At 42.3% G+C, this 21,391-nt stretch overlaps 1 protein-coding gene across 2 annotated transcripts in view; it reads left to right on the top strand.

Moving 5' to 3' along the window:
- ATR (ATR checkpoint kinase) overlaps positions 1 to 21,391 on the top strand; it is a 340,021-nt gene that overhangs the window by 219,213 nt on the left and 99,417 nt on the right. For both annotated transcript variants that reach the window (XM_078666419.1, XM_078666418.1), the window contains exons 32-34: positions 2,465 to 2,642; positions 8,700 to 8,876; positions 15,040 to 15,199. In XM_078666419.1, the coding sequence (XP_078522545.1) occupies positions 2,465 to 2,642; positions 8,700 to 8,876; positions 15,040 to 15,199 (515 nt within the window). The remainder of the gene's footprint in view (positions 1 to 2,464; positions 2,643 to 8,699; positions 8,877 to 15,039; positions 15,200 to 21,391) is intronic.

Below are 21,391 nucleotides of genomic sequence, written 5' to 3'. Positions count from 1 at the left end.
TGTAATTTTACTTGTGCATCTTCGGTATGGTTGTTATACAGGCGTGTATTGAGCCTATAACTTTTAACCTTATTGGCTTTGGCTCATAGGCATCAGGTGAGTTAAGGGTCCCATACCAATTTGGTTCAGAGGGCTCCTTGGCGTCTTCACCTGAATAGTCCTCACCAGTCTTGGAGAGCTTTTTCAGCCACGTCGTCGCCTATCAGTCAAAATGGTGATAATTTTTCTAGGTATAATGGCTTCTTGCATAGCAATAATTCCATATGCAAGACTACATATGAGATCCCTACACTACAGGAGTGCGTAGCATCACAGTAGTCACAAGCGAGGGGCAACATGGAGGATCTAGTGTTGGTTTCAACCTAGGTCCATCAGTCTCTACAATGGTGGAATACACAAAACACACATAAGGGAAAAACCTTCCCGCAAGTGAGAATTAAACAGATGTATCCCTCATGGGTTAGGCTGCTCACATGGAGGACATTACAGTATAGGGTTGCATCAATGTTCTAGACCTACTAGCCATACAAATAGCTCTGAAGCATTTCTACCCAACATAACCGAGGAGAGTGTTCTTCTACACACAGATAATAGACCTGTGATGTACTACATGCGGGAACAAGGAGGGACCTGCTTATTACGGCTATCTTAACTGGCACAACTCATATGGAAATGGGCCATCTGGCACAACATCCACATCCTGTCACAACACATTCCAGGGGTGGACAAGTTGCTAGCAGACCTACTAAGTAGGACGTAACAACAAGTCCACGAATGGGAAGTCCACACTCAAGTCCTACAAACATGCTTTCAGTGGTGAGGGACTCCAACAATCGATATCGTCGCCTCCATGGACAAAAATCCACAATCCAAAGGCAATGCTCCATGGATGAACTGGTCAGGAATATTTGCTTACGCTTTTCCATATCTCCCACTCATTCGTTATCTGGTCAGAAAAGTCAGACAAACATCACTAAAGATGATACTCAAAGCTCCAGCTTGGCCACGCCAACCATGATACACAACACTACTGGAGCTGTCCCTAGTACATCACGAGAAGCTTCCCAGCATTCCAAATCTTCTCACTAACAACAAGGGCAGAGTCAGGCACCCACACGTGCAACAACTCAACCTTGCCATCTGGCTCCTGAGGTCGTAGAATTTGGGTACCTATAATTACCATAAACAAAAAGGGAGGAGAGGGAGGTAGACGTTAGGTTCATCCTCCAGACTGTGTATAGTTCTTAACAAACCTGTAAACGACAGATCAGAGAACCTAACCAAAGGGAAGGGCTTCCGCTAAATGTGCAAATCAACACCCGGATCTAAGAAGAAAAAATTCTCTTCTTGAGCCCCCTCACTCACCGAGGGTTGCCCCTCTGTGACATGCTTCATCATTGGGTCCATCCCAGACCGCTACTGTCTGGGGCGTGCTGCAACTTGCGGAACTACGTAGGAGCACTTTTTGTGGAAAAAATTGTAGTGCAGTGTATGGGGGAGTGGTGATGGTGATGCTAAAAATACCTAGCTAGTGAGTGATTAATTTATTCCTTCTCCTAGTTGGTATGGATAAAAAGGAGTTAATAGTAAGGAGTAAGTGTAACTGTTATGTGTATTCTGTACCTAGTATTTGGTCAACATGTTTCGAAGTTTTCTCTAAACCTCTTCTTCAGGACCACATGGGGACCAGCCCCATGTGTACCACTCCGTGAGAAAAACAATCCTATACTAAAGAAATAATATAATAAAGAAATGATGCACACCTAATGTGTGAGCACCAAAATGAAATACATACGGTTGAAACCAGACTCGTAGTATTTATGCTCTGGCAAAGCTGTGCCTCATGGACTGCCAGGGTGGAGGGCCTTGTAGTAACCTTGGCTCAGCACTCCTCTGTCAATGACACCTATTCGTACACGGGCAGGTAGGTGTGTATCTTTTCTTTATTATATTATTTCTTTAGTATAGGATTGTATCTGCAGCTCACATGCCTCGAACGGATAATGTTACTTACACTGCTAGCAACTATTCATAGCGTGTAGTGCTGCTGATTCACATGCACCCTCCTGCCTCCCCAGCGGGTATGAGATGGTGACACATTTACACAATAAATATAAGCATTTTCAACAGCAAACGCTAACTTAGCAGACTATATCCTCACTCACCGTATGGCAGGGAAAAACATTACAATCTAACAAAGGAGCAGTTGAACATACGCATTGCATCGAAGAGGAGGAGATATGCCGTGTGCATAGCATGTGAATCTGCAGCACTAGCCACTAGAATTTGATGCTTACAGAGTAACATACTCCCTTTGAATGTACAGCCATGTAAATGTGATCTTCTACATCAGCATACATTAGCTAAGTACATAAGTACAACGGTTGATAATGAATTTACTTTGCATTTGCCATTTTGCTGGGGTAAGTTTGGTTAGCTCAATGTTTTTTTATTAACAAACTAGATAAGAAGTCTACCACATGGAGCGTCCGACTGGGACAGTTGCTGTTGGCAGCAAAAAAGCGAGACACTGAAGCTTTTTATGAGACCTTGAAGGTGGTCCGGGCTGAGCAGATAGTACCCCTCTCAGCAGCAAGCTTTGAACGAGGATCCTATCAGCGGGGATATGAATACATTGTCAGGTGCGTACATCTGATGTGTACACTACCAGTGATGGTACGGGCATTACAGCATATACTTGTTTTTTTTTGGTACTAGCGACCCTTGGCAGTATTTGATTTAACAGCAAGGTCCTGAAGTCCTGAACCCCTAGAGCACCTGAAACCCTCTTATGCAATAACTAAATATAGAAACATTGATTCCCCTTTGCTAATGTATCAAACAACTGTGGCTACAGCCAGTTGTATATTTTAAGGTACTTAGCTGCATTTGCACCAAAAGCTTTTGTATTTGCATTTATTCTTTTATAAAGCGCTACCGTTTCCAGAAGACAATCTTGGTTCATAATAGGAAGGAAATGAGCAAAAGAGTGGTAGGAACAAGGAAGAAAGAGGAAAAAGGAGAAGATGGGAGGAAGCAGGTAGACAAAGGGAAAAATAAATGAGGTAGAATAAATATCCCAAACGAGTTGAGACAGTGTTGCAGTGAAACCATAAGCACTGACGTCAGTAGTCACCGTCCTTGTCAAATAAAACTTTAACTGCTAGCTGGGACTGGCAATAAATAATTTCCAAACACCCTCAAACCCTTTCTGCCATATATAATTCCGAACATATTTATCCCCTTTCTTCCATTCATTAGTTCTCTCAAAGGTTCAGTCTTGCTGGCAATGCTATAGCAAATATTGCATAGAACATGCACCTTCTAACATGTGGTTAAAGTTGTTCTCAGTACTATGTGGTGAGGCTTGACAGCATTGCTTGAAAATACCACGTCTGAGACACCCAGTCGTTTCGCTTTAGGAGTTTTCCGTCTTTCCACTTAATGCCTTACTCTTATCCAGAAGTATTGCCAACACATTGTGCGGTTCTTGGAAGCACTCATGTTCAGCACATACAAGAATATCATATACACTCTATGAAATGAGAATTGCATGAGCCTTCAAAACAATGTGGAAGCAGATGTCAGCCCACTAGGCATGTTTTGGAAGTTGTAAATGGAATATGTGCGATTGACACATGCAGCTTAGGGCCTGATTGGACTGAGATTGGGCAACAGAGATTGCATTTCTTTCCCTCACTGCAGCAGTTGGCAAAGCGACATCGATAAATTAATTGGTTTTACTATTTCATTCGAGGACTTCCTTGTGGCTCTTCTGCTAACCACCCTCTTGCACTCACTGGCAGACCTCCCAATCCATGTCTCACCGTTCCTATTATATTCACTTCACGCACCCAGAAAACCAACACATTCTTGTCTTTTTGTATTAAGGCTGTAAATAAATACCTTGCAGGTTTCCACCAACATAACCTCTTAATTTGACATATAAATTTAATATTATCCACAATGCAGGGTGGTTGTTCCAGACAAATATTTCTTTTCATTTCTCGTACGCATAGTTTTCCTTACATGCTTCTGCCACTATAACAACAAGCATTGAAAATGCAATAGGTCTCGCAGCATTAGAGTTAGTGCTTTTAGAATTGTTTATGGGTTTTTTTTGTAAATCTTTAGCATTTTTGTTTCCTGTAGCCAATGCTAAAGAATTTCAAAAAAAAAAAGCCATAAACATTTTTAAAAGCTCTGAAATGCAGTCTGAAATGCTGGATATATATTCAGTACAGATACACTATATTGTTAATGAAGACATAGGATATAATATGTTGTACTGTATACACACAATTAGATGGGAACGTGCTGTGTGTGTCAGCGATTGAATGTGGAGGTGATGGTGGATGTGGTGGTGGATGTGGTGGTGGATTCGGTGGATGTGGTGGTGGTGGATGTGGTGGTGGATGTGGTGGTGGATGTGGTGGTGGATGTGGTGGTGGATGTGGTGGTGGATGTGGATGCGGTGGATGTGGTGGGATGTGGTGGTGGTGGTGGATGTGGTGGTGGATGTGGTGGTGGATGTGGTGGTGGATGTGGTGGTGGATGCGGAGGTGGAGGATGTGGTGGATGTGGTGGTGGTGGATGCGGTGGATGTGGTGGTGGATGTGGTGGATATGGTGGTGGATGTGGTGGTGGTGGGTGTGGTTGATGTGGTGGTGGATGCGGTGGATGTGGTGGTGGTGGATGTGGTGGTGGATGCAGTGGTGGATGCGGTGGTGAATGTGGCGGTGGATGTCATGGTGGATGAGTGAGTGAGTGAGGGTGAGTGAGGGTGAGTGAGTGAGGGTGAGGGGTGAGTGAGTGAGGGTGAGTGAGAGTGAGGGCTCTGAGGGGGTGTGGCGGTGTGAGGGAGAGGGTGAGGGGGGTGAGGGGGAGTGAGGCGGTGGGTGAGGGGGTGTGCATTCTAAGGGAGTGTGGCGGTGTGAGTGGGTGAGGGCGTGTGAGGGTGAGGGGGTGTGCATTCTGAGTGGGGGGGTGGCGGTGTGAGGGGGTGAGGGCGTGTGAGGGGGTGGGTGAGAGGGTGGGTGAGAGGGTGGGTGAGAGGGTGAGTGAGGGTGAGGGGGTGAGTGAGGGGGTGAGGGGGGTGAGTGAGGGGGTGAGTGAGGGGGTGAGTGAAGGTGAGGGGGTGAGTGAGGGGTGAGAGTGAGTGAGGTGAGTGAGGGGGTGAGAGTGAGTGAGGGTGAGAGGGTTGTGAGAGTGAGTGAGGGTGAGAGGGTTGTGAGGGTGCCTGTAGATGGCAGACTCGTTCCCTACATTCTCTGGGTATGCAATAGGTCTGATAAAAACACATTTCCTGGGCTGCTGTTTCCTCCCAGTCCACCACTGCAACAGAGGTGCAACAGAAAAGAATACAGTGACATAGCCGAGTACCCAGTACCCTGGAAAAGAGTCAATCACTGCTAACTGACCTCTTTATATAGCAGGGATAACGAGTTCTCGTGGGTGCTTTTCCACACGAACACACCATCGTCACAAGATGTGTTGTTACTTCGAATTGGCTAGCGTTACATTCGCATCTGCTGCTCAGAGCCTGCTTGTTCAATAATGAATTCACAGTTCGGAACGTGTTAACATTAGGACATTTTGTCTGCTTGGAGAAATGCATTTTGTCAGATGCAAATGGGAGCGCCTCAAACCCCGAAGCACATTTTTAATTGTTTTACTCCTGCTAAAAATGACTGCATACCTGCAAGCATCTGTCAGATCGTTTATGAACTGAACAAAATGTCTGCACCCCCGCGTGCTCCTCCAAGGGTGTGCTCGGTCTATTGTTTATAGGCCCCTTCGAGCTATTCTGCAGCAGAACATAGCCTCGAATAGACTGTGGCACTGCAGCGACAAGGATGCATGTTTCACCCCAGCTGTAGAGCAATTCAGAGTAGGCTGAACCATGATACTAATTGATTGTGAAAGAACAAATAACAGTTTTGTCACTTTAAAGCACTGCTCGACTCATTTGAAAGAATATGCATTAACACCTCTTGATCTGTGTCAAAGTGAAAAAGAATGTTGAATATTAAAGGGATGAAGGCTTATTGCTGCATATATCAGCTTTGATCTTAATTGGCTCCTGCTATCGCTAGTTACACTTGGGTTGTTTGCCAGCTTTCCTATGAGAGCAGGCGCCCCTCCCCCACGCCAGAGCAGGCTGCCAGGGTGCTTGCAAGTGGCCAGGATGACTTCTAACGATGCAGATGCTAAGTAGATGATTGGCGGCACATCGAGGTCTGACGGCTCAAGGGACGGGAAATGTACCGCTCGTCAGGCTTTCAGCAGGAAATTAATTAAAAAATAAAAAACTAGGGGGAGGGGGCGGGAGGCGGAGAGTTGAGGCAGGAAGAATTAAGTGAGAGAAATGTGTGGAGAACAGATGAGCACGAAGAGAAGTGGGGGCGAGAGGGTAGAAAGAAAAGAGAAAGATGTGAGAGTAGGCGGGAGAAACGAGGAGCTAAGGAAACAGAGGTAAAGGGAGGCAAACGTGTGGGGAGACGAGGAAAGCAGACGTGGCAAATGTTGGAGAAAAGAAAGGAACAGGAGATGGGCATAGAAGGAGGTTCAGAGAGGGAATAGAAAGGAAGGGATAGAAGTAAGGGGCAAAGAGTGACAAGTGAGCAAGAAGAACAAGACGGAGGGAAGAGAGGGGAGGGGGGAGGAGAAATGCGACACGGCGGGAAGGGGCAGGCAGGATGACTCAGGGGAGGGGGCGGAGCAGGGCAGAGCGGCATGTGGGTGTGAAGAACCGGGCCTTTGAAGTGAAGCTAAGCTTCACTTCAAAGGTGTCGGAGGAATGCGGGCGGCTGTGCACGCGCTTTTAAGCTCAATGCACATGCGCATTGAGCTTAAAAGTCACGGGCACTGCAAGGAATCGCCACGATTCCTTGCAAGTTAGATAAAGTGTAGATGAGCCCCTATAGTCTCGCTTGCTCGATGCGCATGCGCATCGACAGGCGAGACCTAAAAATTGTCAAGAAATACATATTTGAGCTAGCTTATGACGATTGTTGTTATATGCTGCTAAGAGTTTCATATTTTAAACAACACAATCAAAATATTATTCCCAGCATTCCCTAAAACGTAATTTGTTTTCTTAATGCTAATCCAGCCATATGGCACCCATTTTATGGTCTCATAGTAGTCCTCTACTGAAAAGCCAACTGGTTTACCCTTTCATCAATGATATCCACTTCACGATGTGTGTGATTAGATTTGGTTGTTTCACGTGCAAACACAGGCAAAATGACAATGCACTCCTCACTCGTCCATTGCAATCAACCTGACCGGCTACTTTATAGCTGATTCCCATTGATCACTTGGCTTGAAACACCCTTCTTTTTCTATGGCATTGACATATATTTACATGTTCACACTCCACCCTCAATAACTTTGCAGCCTAACACCTTGCGTAATTGCACATTCCATTTGATACGCTCTGTGATGGAAGTTCTCATCTGAAGCGTTGTATTCCTGCAACTCAAAAGCCTCTCTCACACCTTTCTCTCATGGCAGTTTACAAGTGTCACTTTATGTGTCAGTTGACTAGTGAATTCCTTAAATTTGTAATGCGTGGCCAACTATGCAGTGCAGAGATTATTGCAGTTGCTTGTATGTCAAGGTTGGTGTTTAAATACTTTATCCTTACTCATAATTCATTCTCAAACAAGGGTAAATGTTATGAAATTGTATGTTCTTTATGTTCGAAAATTAAGCTGAGACCTTTTCACTCTTTCTCAAGATATGCTGGATGCTTGCTCGTTTGGCTGGCATAATGCACATGTTCATTTCCTCCTGTGTCCCTCTCACAGTTGTCACTATGCACTACTCGGCCTTTCTATTGTACGTGTCCTCCTATTTCTTGTTCAGGTGGGTAAAAATCATTTTCTTAGTTTCTTTCCTGATAATGGCCTTTGTAAGAAACGAAGAAAATTATTTTTGCCCACCCGAATAGTCCAAGAAACATTAACTTCCTTGTACGCAGTGCTTGTTGCAATTCTGGTCGATTAATGCGTCCAGTGCAATGCCTCCCTAGACCATCAACTGCTAACACTAGATCCAGCTTGGGTCAAAGTTCTGCAGAGATATCACCAGAGGCATGAACTCCTCCTTGCATGTGGAGTCGAGTAGGTAAGAATGTATCTTCATGCAACAAAATAACTCAAGCCAACACCTACTCTAACAGCTGGGTCCCAAACCCAAATTATCAGCCATAAATTCTTTGCCATTCTAGAGCCATCTTTACAAGGGCTATCCAGTGAATGATGACACAAAACATTTAAAGCCCATGCAAATATCATTAAATAAAGCATTATTCTAGAATGCTTATTGTTGGTCATTTTTTGTGATGTAGGACTGGATTAAAAAAACTGCTTTTATTTTATGTTGATTGCATAACCCCTTTAAACTCTCACAAATAGAACCCACATGAAATGTTCATGCACCATCATTATAAACCCAACCCCAAAGACAAATGTTATTGTAGTCTCCTAGCCACTTCTTTTTCAGTGTACGCCTTTCTATACAGACTACTTGCATGCTCCTTGCTTCACGTGAATGGTCATGCTGTAGATTCCACCACAGTGAAGCAATCAACCTTGTGGCTTTGCTCGGTAAAAACATGTTTTACTCGTTCAAGTAATTTATAATAAGTTGCCTTTGGTTTTGTCTTCAGAAATGTGTGTTTTTCTTTTTAGGTTGCATATGCTGTGTGAACTGGAGCACAGCATCCGACCCTTGCTTCAGCAGCCACTGGCTGACAACAGTAAAGACGCCCTAAACTGGCTGGCCCGTTTAGAAATGACACAGAACTCTTACAGAGCGAAGGAGCCCATTCTGGCACTTCGAAGGGCGTTAATTAGCCTCAACAAAAGGTGAGATATTATTATATTATATTATTGTATATTATATTGTTTAATCAAAATGTTTGTGTTTTGTTATGGAAGTGAATATCCGATAGTTGTTTACCTTAAATTGCACCTATCAAAACTTCTCTTTTCTAAACAATCTGTCCAAGTTTGTGGTTGACATTTGTACCGTTTCACTGTACCTATCCTCTCAGTGTCATTTCTTTTGTATTTGTCCATGAATAGCTACATTTCAGACCGATCCTGCTCCTTTGTTTCCTCCCAATATTGTATCTGGGTCTTGGTTTCTCCATTTCTGCTATTGAACCTGTTTCTGTGCATTGTAAGTGTGTGCCTCCTAACTTTCCTGTTCATCCTTTGCCCTCGCTGCTTCCATCTCTGCCCACTTAAACTTCTTCCGAATGTGTGTGGCAGTATTTTGTATTCGCCTTACTTGTCTTTCTGTGTGTTTTGTTTCATGTGCACTATGTGCTCTCTTGTTTCATAGACTTAGGTCTTTAGATAAGGTTTTGTATTGGGAATATGTTTTTCATTACATTTGCAAATTGTAAATGAAATGATGTCTTGGAGTGTAAAAAAGCTGTTCTAAATTCCTGGTATACAACTTCAGTTGACTAAATTTACATCTTTAACAAGTTCACATTGAAACACACTCCTGCAAACGCTCCTTGATATAATGATGATCTTGTCGGCATAGAGAAAACCTGTAAAATGGCCAAGATAGAATCCTGCCAAGACCATAGCCATCAAAATGAAGGATGCTTTACTTTCTCTATAAGGCAGTAATTAGAACGGCACTGGATGCTTTCAGCAGTACCAGAATCAGACCCTTAACTCCTTTAACTCCTTTAACTCTGCTAAGGAGGTATTCTGAGTTGTAAATGAACTAACCATCTCTGCCTGTAGCATATCTTCTATTGCAACATTTGAGACTTTATTAGAGCCACCAGATAACTTCTTTGTGAATACTGAAAAGATCCGACTGCTTTGCCCAGTCTTCTTTAGATATGATTGACCCCTTTGCTCTTTGTGACTCTCCTTTTTCCCAGCTCATGTTTTAGTCCTTCTTTTCCACTTTCTACAGATTTTACCCCCTTGCAGTTCTCCATTAGATTAGGACCTTCCTCCGCCTCAATCATTGTCGAATGAAACTATTAAACTTGCCACTGATACCATCGTACCAGTCCTCAATGAGGTCAGCAGTCTTGCTTGTTAGTGGCCTACTGTCTCTCTCGTGGAAACTGGCTGTGGTCATTCCCCTCTTTATGAAGCCTAATGCAGACCGGGGTATATTTTCCAATAACTTTCCCATCTTCCTCATGCCTTTTTTTTTTTTTACAATTTTGAAAGCACGTTTGTTGAACATTTATACATATAAAACAACAATACAGTGTATGACTTATAGAGATAATCATGTCATTATATCCATTAATTTGCAACATTGCCCTTCCTTACTAAGGTAATCTAATGAGCCATCAAGCTGGAATGTTTTGCCTTCTTTGAACAGCAAAATCATCTGTACACCACACAATTCTGCTTCAGTCCCACTCATGGGATGAAGTAAGTGCGTGTGGCAGCCCTTGATGACCTACACACGACTCTCCACACCAGAGGATTAGCTGCCATTTCCCTCCTCAATCTTTCTGTTGCATTAAGCATTGTCTCCTATTCATAATGCTGCAAATGTGGCGATGGGCAGTGACCTACACTAGGACACCGCTTGTTTGAAGATCAATGATGGGCTGTCAAACTTTCTCCCTTTTGTTCTAACTTTACAACTCTTACTTGTGACCTACCACTGGCTTCCTTCTTGGGACCTTCTCATGTTAAGAGTTTTATCCCCATTTTGGCAAAATTGATTACGTTGCTTGTTATCCATCAGTTAAGTCTAAGACATCTAATTTATTATTAGGCTTAACGAGTGCTCCTTTTCTACTCAGAAGATGTTTTAAGGCTATCTTGTGATCGTAGTCTAGTGAATGAACTCCAGTACACTTAAGCTTAATACAGAGAAAAGAGAGGCCTCATTTTAGGAGACCCCAAAATATCTGGTTGGACATTGGGTCTGCCAGTTTTATAGGCTTAGACTCAGTCCCTGCTAAGCCTCTAGGAACCTAGGTATTATACTTGATACGAACCTTTCATTCCAACCTTAGATCACAGAGTCGACAGCCCCCTATTTGTTTGTGCCTGAAGACCATAAAAGGGAAATCTTCCTTGTTTACCTACTGAATTAATGAAAATTATTACCCCAGGAATTAGTTAATCCCGCCTTGAGGATGGCAACTTGGTTTATGTAGCTCTCTCCAAATATTTTGTCTAATGTCCAAACCATACAGAGCGTGACTGCCAGATTATTCGAAAACCTCTTGTAGAGACCATATCTCTGATCACTATACCAAATTTGCAATGATGGTGCTGTTTAGGAACAAACCATTTTGCAATTCATTTGTAGTGGTCACAAGGCCTTCTCAAAAGCAGGCTAAATCATTAGTTGTGTTTCAAAAGGTACAGCCTCTCTAGAAACCTTCCTGCATCCTTCCATCATCAAATAGTCCGCTCATAAATTAGCCTGAGGCAAGGTACGGAAGCAGAGCCTTCTGTTGTCTGACGTACCAAATATTTGGAGCTTACATCCCTTTGATACTGTCAAAAATGAGCAAGCATTCTGTAAATTTCTTAATGCTCAGCCTTTTGCATTTCTCCATCTCTCTTCAAAAGCCTTTCCTCCATTGGTCTGCTTTTTGATCAATCTCCAATTGTCTTTCGAGGTCACAGTAATGTTCTACAAATGTATTTTATGTTATTTATTGATTTAGTAGTGCATGTTCGTTGGGCACACAAAGGGACTGAGCGAGAAAGGTGCTTTCAGTAAGCTAAGGGAAGTGAAGTGGCATCCTGTTGATGCATTCCTCTAATCTGGACTGTTTGCCATTCCTGATGGGCAGTGTTTTCCAATACAAAATGAATGATGCATTTATCTGCATTGAAGAAAATGTGAAGGAAAATCTAGTATGGAAAATGAATAGGCAAATCCAATAGCCACCATCTTTTTGTAGAGGGCATGATGGTGGTGAAGATGTGTACCATTCTGAACATCTTGTCCCTTTGCCTTGATACACCACTGCAGTGTCTTTGATGTATCATGGCTTTAAAAGCGTAAATACTGTCATCCTATTCGTAAAAGTGGCACCATATTCCAAACAATCTCTTTTTTTCCCCTCAAAACAGGTTCTCATATTCCCTTAAAGTAGCATCATATGCCCAGAAAGATCAGGCATATGCTTAGCAAATGCAACCATTTGTGAAAAAACTTTTATTTTATCACATTAGTGTTTCATCAATGATGTCAAAAGTGGTCTCACTAGCATCTTACTGATAATGGCATGTTCGAGGCGATCATCATTACATTAGAAGTGTTATGGTTGTGTAAAAAATATGAATTTTGGTTCCAAATTACAACACCTCTTCAACTGATATTTTTCAGGGAATATGAAAAAACTGTAGATTGTCGATACAGGATTTGTCCTGTACCCACATAAGTATTGTGCATGAGATTTGACCATTCCCAGTGCCCAGTATCCCATTCCTCAAACTTTCTGGAGTGGCCAGGCCCTTTGGACAGAATGCCATGCCTTCTGCTGTGTATCCAAATGGCCTGTCATTAGGCAATGCCTCACAGGTACTATGGGCATGATTACTGACAGAGATCCATGTTCTTAGTCCAGTGCCCATGTTTGTAGTACCAACAGGTCGTGGCCTTCTTCCATACCATGTGTGCAATAGAAACAGAGCACGCCCTTTGGCCATGCCTAGAATCTGTGCCCTTGGTACCCACATGCCGCCCCTTGCAGATGTGAGGTTTGTGCATGGGTACAAAGCACCTATGGCCTCTGTACCTGCAGAACATGACTTTCGGCTAGTGACTTCTCTGATGTCCCAAAACAAATGACTTCGGAAAAGTGTGACTTTTTAATTCCTATGACTCTCCCTTTTTGAGCACCATCCCAGCTCTCCCAAACAAGCTTTGGCCCCTTTTCCAATCTGCAGTCAACTTTGCATGAGGAAGCATAGCTGGTGAAATTGTCACTTTGAAAAAATATGTACCAGTACATAGTAGTAGTGGGGCAGGGCATGGTGTAAGGTTGTGCCTGCTGGTACAGTGCATGGACTGTTAGATTTTGGGTGTGTATGTTATGCCTTTTCATCCTAAGCCTAGCAGAAAGTTTAATCGGAACGCTATGAATTTGAAATTTGCTTTTTGTCTGGAGGAGAAGGGACATTTTCCACCCTTCCGGAGAACAACCTAGCCCTCCCTTGACATTGGATGGGGGACTCAGACCAAGCCCCTTCCCTTCCCATCCTAAGTCCTTAGCAAAAACAACATTCAGAAAGGGGTCTGCTAATGGATCATGTGATCAGCACTTCACAGCCAATCTGATTTTGAGTTCAGATACAGAATCACAACCACTGACCCAGCTGTCATATAAATATTCTTTTTACAAGAATTTACTTTTGAGTAATTTCCCATGAGACAGATTTATATTACATGAAAACGGCACATATAAGACAATGGCATCTGTCTTTGTGGCAAATATTTTATTTAACCTTTTAGCAGTTTGGGATATTAAATGGGAAGAACGACTTCTGGAGACCCTCCCTATTACTTCTACAACCTCCCCTTCTTGACATATCCAATGTTAGATCAGTAGAGGCTTTACTGGCATAGTCCATGAAAGAGCTTGTCTAAATAAAGAACAATTAGTTTATGTAAGGATGCTTTGATGACATAAAATGACATTGTGTGAAACTTACCAATTCCAACTGGTGCATAAACATTAAGTAGAAAAGCAGTTGGAAGTTAAAATAATTATAATAGCCAAAAATTGATCTGAGATAAAGAACATAGTGGTTTCTTTAAATTCAATCCCTTTTAACGTGCCATTTATGTGATGCCTCAGAACTTCACAAGAAACACCAGCAAAGTTGCCTTTGAATAAATTATGAGGTTTAGCCATTTGGATGCAATTTTACAGTTGATGCTTGTTTTTAATGTGTAGTCTCTTAAACAATGTTTCTTAGAGATGATTTATAGGTTTCTTTCATTCCATTATTCCTACTATTGTTTTTCATCATTGTGTGAGGAAACCATTTTCAGAAAAATTAAACCATATGAATGAATTCATCCTTTTAGTTCAGGAACACCCATTCATTTAAATATTGAGTTGTTCCCGTAATATCATCATTGATTTTATCGACAATCTCTGGGGAATATGATTTGATAACCTGTTATTCATGAGTCACATATCTGTAGTGTAAAATGGATTTTGGATGTTACAAAGGGTTGTGCCTGTGGCCCACATTAGGCGATATCAGGTTTGGGTATTCTGTACGTGAACAATGTTATGACCATATACATAAGACTGGCATGCTGCTGAACGCCCTTAGGATAAAGCATTCATATTTATTTTTAGTGGTTCGATGAAAAATTATGGTTTTGATTCTGAAATTGTGACTGATAAATATGGAAGACAAGGCTAGCCTATTAGTGCAATTTGCCCCAGACCTTTTTTTATTGTATTGAGATCTCGGCCAAAAAAACAACAAATAATCGTCAGAAACTGTGTTTCCACATTGTTTACCACATCTCTGATGGCAAAAGACTACTGATGACATCACCAGTAATTACTGAGAGATGTGTGATAATGATAGGTCACCTTTAGTATTCTTTACCAAAGAGGTATGCAGTTGTGTAAACTAAACAAAAAACTGTTAACCAAATTGTCTTTGTTTTCACTCCATACATTTACAGCCCACTTGTAAATGGTAAACTCAGGACCTTATTATGAATACGGAATTCCACCGCCACACTGTGGGCCCTCCTGCAGTATTAGGAGTGTGGCGGTTGGACTGCCACAGGACCTCTGCATGAAACCGCTGCAGCACGTCCTACCCGCCATGGATTACACTCGTAATCCAGCAGGCGGATGCAACACAGCTCTGCAGTGTGCCTGCGGATTGTGCAGTGACCGCGCCGCAGGAGGACTGCAAAACTTGTAATAAGGCCTTAAGGGTTCTAAGGAGTGAAAGAATGTTTCTTGGATAGAGCGTTGTAATTACTCTCAGCTTCATAATCTAATAATTCTTATTTTTAAAAACCTCATTATAGGCCAGATTACGTGGAATTGGTTGGAGAATGCTGGTTGCAGAGTGCCAGGGTGGCTCGGAAAGCAGGACATCACCAAACAGCATACAATGCTCTCTTAAATGCGGGGGAATCTAGACTGGCGGAACTTTATGTGGAAAGGGCAAAGTGGTTGTGGTCTAAGGTAAGCAATGCACTCCATAGTTAAAGTTCATTATACGTTTTCAGGTCACATGAAAATCCTACATTTCAGACAGAAAAAGACAAGTCAAATACTTCGATTGAGTATCAGTCCTCCAGTTCAAAATCAAGTGACATTCAATCAAGGTGAATGATGGGGTAAAGGCAGGTGATGCTGTTGGACAAGACTATGTTGATTTATTAACAATTCCAAGCCAACCCTCCATTTAGTAAAGAGTCAAGATTCCACAACCATTCAATTCACAACTGATTGTGTGCTATGCTATAGGTCCTTACTTTTGTGTATATTGCACCACAAAATTTCCCTTTCAGCACCTGGATCCTGTTGGCCTCCCACCTTGAGAGGTATTCTCTGCACAGAGAGAGAGAGAGAAATAAAACAATGTTTATTTAGACCATAGTCTATAAACCATACATACAAGTTTGGATCCTCATAGTGATAACATAATTAGACCACATTTAATTTAAAACACAGTTTACAAAAATATAATCTATAAAATTCTCATTGTTGGTGGAACGCTAAAAGATTTCAAATCAACACCCCTCCTTTATTTTCTCCATTACAAATTCCCTTGTTGCTTTCAAGAACTTCCCCACGGCAATTGTAATATCTAAAAAATGTCATATCCATAAGGAGACAAGAGGCTTGAGCACGTGAAATCACCTTATATTTTAAAAATATTGGACATAAAAACACTTTCCGTACTACTAAAATCAATGTGCAATCACGCAATATATCTAAGATAGCATTTCTTACTCCTAAGCCACATTTACAAATACCATCTGGTTGGATCAAGGCTGCTTTTATTTTTCCTTCTGTCTTCCAAGGATTAATTCCCACACGAACCCTTAGGATTTCGTGTCTTAACCATTTATTGGGCAAAAAATCCAAGTATGGGAACCGAGCCTCCTTTTCCTATGCGCTCCTTACCCAATTAACTGATTTTTTTCCCCTCAGATAATCATAGTCTTGTGATCGAGAGTATAGGAGCCCTTGATCCCTAAGCAGTCTTTTTGTAAACACTACGTCCAGGGATGGCTGTAAAAGGCTAAATTTTAGGTGCGCCGCCACGGTCTGGAGGGTTTTCCTTACATCCCGTGCCCAACCAAGGTTGCTGGTTTGGATTTCCTCTCTGCACCATATTGACACCTTGTGTACGCCACCTGACTCCTGGCATTTCCAAAATATTAGTAGGGACATTTGGGTCTTTACATTCCATGCTATTAGCCCTACCTCCATTCTGATTGCTTGGATCATGGTACAATTTGGTAAAGATAGCAGCATTTTTAAAATCTTTCCTTTTTCGCGATCCCACCCCCTTTTACCACTCACATAGAGCACTTCTGCACCATATAAAACTTGCGGGGGGATCATAGCTTCAAATGCATTTAACATAGGTCTGTGTGACATATCGCCATATTCTTTATTACATTTTTTTAAACCACAGACTGACGAGAAGGCTTTTGCTGCTTGAGCCTCCAAATTAGTGCTCCACTTGTATGCGCTATCAAACCAAAGTATTTATATTCACTTGCACAGGCATTTATCTGAAACTTAGAAAGCTTTGGCATGTGATGAGTTCCACAGACATTATACAATATTAATGGTGTTAAGGTCTCTAAATTTAGTACATGGGAGATGAGGTAATTTTCTGGATCACACAACGTGGCAAGCAGGATAAGCGGAGATTATTTATGCATTTAGGAACTTGTTTTGTAAAACACTAGCTCGTAATGTCTTTTCACTATGCATTGATAACAGATAACGAGTTTGGCGGTCTTCCCGCCATCCCACCACGGTGGCTGTCCCAAGTACACTGTCGAGTCGGCGGTCTCTCTTCCGCCATATTACGATGTCACCACTGGCCCAGCAGCTGTATTTCTGATGGCTGTGAATAATTTTTCATGTGTCGATGCAGGTGTGTACATTGTGACTAAACAAGTGTAAAAATTACACATTTGCATGATACATGTGAGAAAATACCTTGTGTGAGTGCTTTCCCATTGCTGGATTCCAGACCATATGTGCCCAGTCCAGTCAATGGGTGAAAAGTGTGAAACAGACTTACCTGGCTTTCAGCGCCTACAGGCTTGGTTTATTTAGGATTCAAGTTGCAGATGTGAAGGGGGCACCTGGAGGGAGGAATTCACGTAGAGGACTGCAGGTAAAAGAAGAAAATAGGTCAGTTTGCACCCCATTCCTTTCGATTCTGCCAACTCTAAGCAGGCGGTCTCCCCTTCACTGTTTGCTCAATGGAAAAGCACCATGTGAACTTGTCTGTACCGCTCTTTGACAGCTGCTTTTCCCCCTGCCGCCATCGAGGTGGTCTGCAAATTGCTAGTGGTGTCTGCAGGACTCCAGCGGTCTTTCATTCAGCAACCTGGCAACATTGTAATACAGTAGGCGGATCGCCGACTCGGCAATTGGGGAATCTAATGCCGTATTGATGACGGGACCCTTTCTTCCATACTCCTAATCAAGCCTTTGGTAGCAATTCTTGAAGATAACTTGCCCCCACTCACTCTGTACCATAATTAAAAGTTTTGGGTGGAGGATTCTCAGATCTTGGAAATATGATGTAAAAACAAATACTTGGGCAAAAATGGGTATATTTACCAGAAATAGAAATGAAAGCAAGGTAGTCTGCGAGTTATATATATATATATATATATATATATATATTCTTTGGATAATCAGGTACAGACCACTCCATGCTGTAAGTTCATAACTTGCTCTTTATTACGTGAAGAACAGCATGACGCGTTTCGGCCGTGTTACCACGACCTTGATCACATGACACGCTAGGACCATTAACAACTAATATAGTGACGTCAATTACCCACATACCCTATCAGCCTATTACAGCATACCATGAAACTGAACAACATACTGCATAGATCAGGAGAAATACATTTAAAACAAAGACTATCTTTAAATGATCTTAAACTACATCCTGCTGTGAGTTGAATTAATTCCACAATCTGAACGAATCCACCTTAGTGGAAAATTATTGTTCATAAAATTCTCCCTGGTCAAAAAAGATTGTATTCTGTAATGAAAAAACGATAAAAGACAGGCTGATATAATGAAATATTCCATAAATAGTGCAAGTGCAAAATGTTCAAATAAATTAGTGTCCACACGGGAATTTACATCTTTTCACAGGGCCGCTATTAAAGTCATAGTCGGGCTGGGGGTAAAAATACATGTGATGAACTAGGGAATACCGTTGCGGTTTAGCACACATATAGCTGTACATCTGCACTCCTGATAGATGATATGTACGTCTCGCAATAGGGGTCATACTCCAATTACCTCTCACCCATAAACATGCACCAAGAATGGATGCTACCCGCTGCCTCGAATCAGTTGCTGTAAATGCATCATCATATTAAACAATAGTCTGAATCCCATAATGCAATGCCACCCGTCATCATAGACTAGTCATTGGTGACAGTGTAACTCCTCCTCATACTCTGTGTACAAATGATATGTATATATGATTTGAGAGGTTGGGCACAGGGAAGTGTTGCATGTCATATAATAAATAAAAAAACAAAGATTCACTAATAAAGCAAAGGTTAACTTTAAATTCTGGTTATTTTTGGTTATAACACATTTACACATGTTAACATTTTTTTAGAAATTCACAAAAAAGCCACAGTTAAAGTAACTCGCACACAAAATTCAATGCTTTTGACCTCGCAGTAAGTAACAACACATAAATACAAAACGTAATTAAATCAAAACACACTCATTATACTAATTAAAAATACATTCATAATCATCTTTTCATAGTGTTGAGGGGTTAATGTGATGTGTAATCTCATCTATAAGATTGTTCACAATATGTGTAATTGCATCTGTCACATCATGGGTGAGGTCATAAACATGGCTGTTGTGCGAGCTATGGATTGCAGAGCTAACAATATTTTTCTTATTTAACCGATTCGCCGTGGCGGACATCTGCCACGGTGCGGCAAGAATCCGACACGTGCGCAGATCGGACGGCACACGCCTACTGTGACGTTGGACGCACCGAAAAGGTTATGTGATTTTTCGTTTCTAATTCGGAAACATAATTGCATTCTTAAAAACACACTTATGAGGGGCGAAACACAAAATTAGAATGCATAAATAAAGTGCAGTGGATTTGAAAAAATGACAATATAGTGGTAGTCCATGTAAAACTAACAATAATGCTACACTTACCTATTGTGAGATACTAAGCTCTGTTCTTTTTTGGGAGTGATGTACTGATATACAACCCAGGAGAATGCAGTCAAAGCAAGAGGGTTACAGTAATCTGTTTTTTTAGACTGGACGAGACTAGTTATTTATTTGTAGGTCATCCCACGGCTCATGTCCTTATACAGCAGCAGAGTTCTGTGCTTTGAAGAATGATGAAATGACACATTCTTCTTCTATTATCATGTTTTTCTGCAACAGAGTGCTTCAATTGTTCTGCTAATTCTTCATACGCAGTTAATCGTACTTTGACAGACGTTCTATATGGCGAACAAAGATTAAATTACATGTTTTTTAAATTATTTATTACTTTTTCAGATCTAATAATAGCAACCATATAATAGCACTTCAGTTAACTCTGTTCTGAGTAGAGATCCATCGGTATCATTGTTAAAGATTAAATAACGCATTCCTCCATTATGAAGTGTTTCTGCTTTAATTATTGTGCATGTTCTTCTTGAGCTGCAGACCACACATTAACAGATTGTTTAATGGGGAATGCTGTCAGTCTTCCAAGGGTGGTGTTCCAATTTCTTCATTAAGTTAATGATTGGATCATGTCCTGAACCTTCCTGAGAGAAAGGCAAACAGCATATGTTTTAGTCAGTGTGACAATCTCAATACTTTCTAGTATGCTGCAGATTCTTGAGTTAATCAATGTTCTGTAGTAGGGGATCTCTGTGTATAGTCATAATCTAGTGAATAGTCCTGCCCATGGACCCCGCAGTAATCAAAAATAATCTCTTAAGCTGTCTTCTTTGCAGTCCTGCCTAGACACTTAAGAGAGAATTAAGACAAATAATGCAGCCTAACATATACAAGGCTACAAAGGCCACCACTTCATCTAAACAGTGAAAAGGATAGCCCACCATGCCCGGTTTAACACTTTTTACCAAGTTTTCCTCACAGGGAAAACTCCCCTTCACCAAAATCCTTGAAATGATATAGAGGAAGGGTTGGACAGACAAGCCCCATAGGCTGCCATTATGTGTCTTGAAAAGGGATACCGTGCCTTTAAGGAACTCTCCAGAGACCCTCGGTATCCCAGGATGCACAGCCGAAGTCCTTTTACTTTCAGTTCTTTTTTCCGGATCCAATTTTTTGGCACTTTTAAAGTGTTTTGAGTGTTTCACTCGACGTCTGACTGCTTCTTCTTCCTTTTGCTGGGTTTTCTGGCCAGTTTTGCCCACTCTTCTGTCGAATCTGCCAGCTTTGTTCGACAAGTGCCCTGAGTGTGCCAGGGAGAAGGCTAAATCGGATGCTCACAGAGTGTGTCTCCTCTGTCTCCCATCCTCTCCTGTCCCTGAAGATTGTGAGATTTGTCAATCCTTCTCCAGGAGGACCCTGAGGGACAAGGAGAAAATCCGTCTCCAAGGCCTGGAGCTAAGGAGACATCAGGAACCAGGTGGGTCTGGGCATGGAGGTCCTCGTCCTCTGCCCGTGCTTCGTCCTCTGGGGGGCTCCCCAGTCAAGAAAAGGCCTGGAAACGGCACAGATCTCCGTCGACGTCAATAGCCTCGGCGTCGAGAGGGATGACCACCATCTGCTCCCCGTCGACCCAGGGCACTGGGTTGAAGCGACGTCGCCATTCGACATCGAGGGGACTGACGTCGAGACCTCGGACGAGGTCGACGTCGAGGGCTTCATTGGCGTCAAGACACCATTGACGTCGGTATGGGTCCATGAGGCACCGGTGCTCGCCGTTGAGGCGACACCGCCGTTCGCCGCCGAGGTCGACTCGACGTTCGACGTCAAGGAGAAGAGAGTCGACGTCGAGGGACGTATCGGCGTCGAGACGTTCGACGTCGAGGAAGGGGTCGACGTCGAGGAAGGAGAAATCGACGTCGAGGAGGCAATCAAGGGCCAGGACGGTGTCCTCTGCCTCAGTGGTCAGCCTTTCTTCTGCATCCACGAGCCCCCGGTCGC

The sequence above is a fragment of the Lissotriton helveticus genome, chromosome 11, assembly GCF_964261635.1.
Source record: "Lissotriton helveticus chromosome 11, aLisHel1.1, whole genome shotgun sequence".
NCBI classification, from domain to species: domain Eukaryota; kingdom Metazoa; phylum Chordata; class Amphibia; order Caudata; family Salamandridae; genus Lissotriton; species Lissotriton helveticus.
The sequence above is the reverse complement of the archived record's forward strand: the minus strand, read 5'-3'. Positions and strand labels throughout refer to the sequence as shown.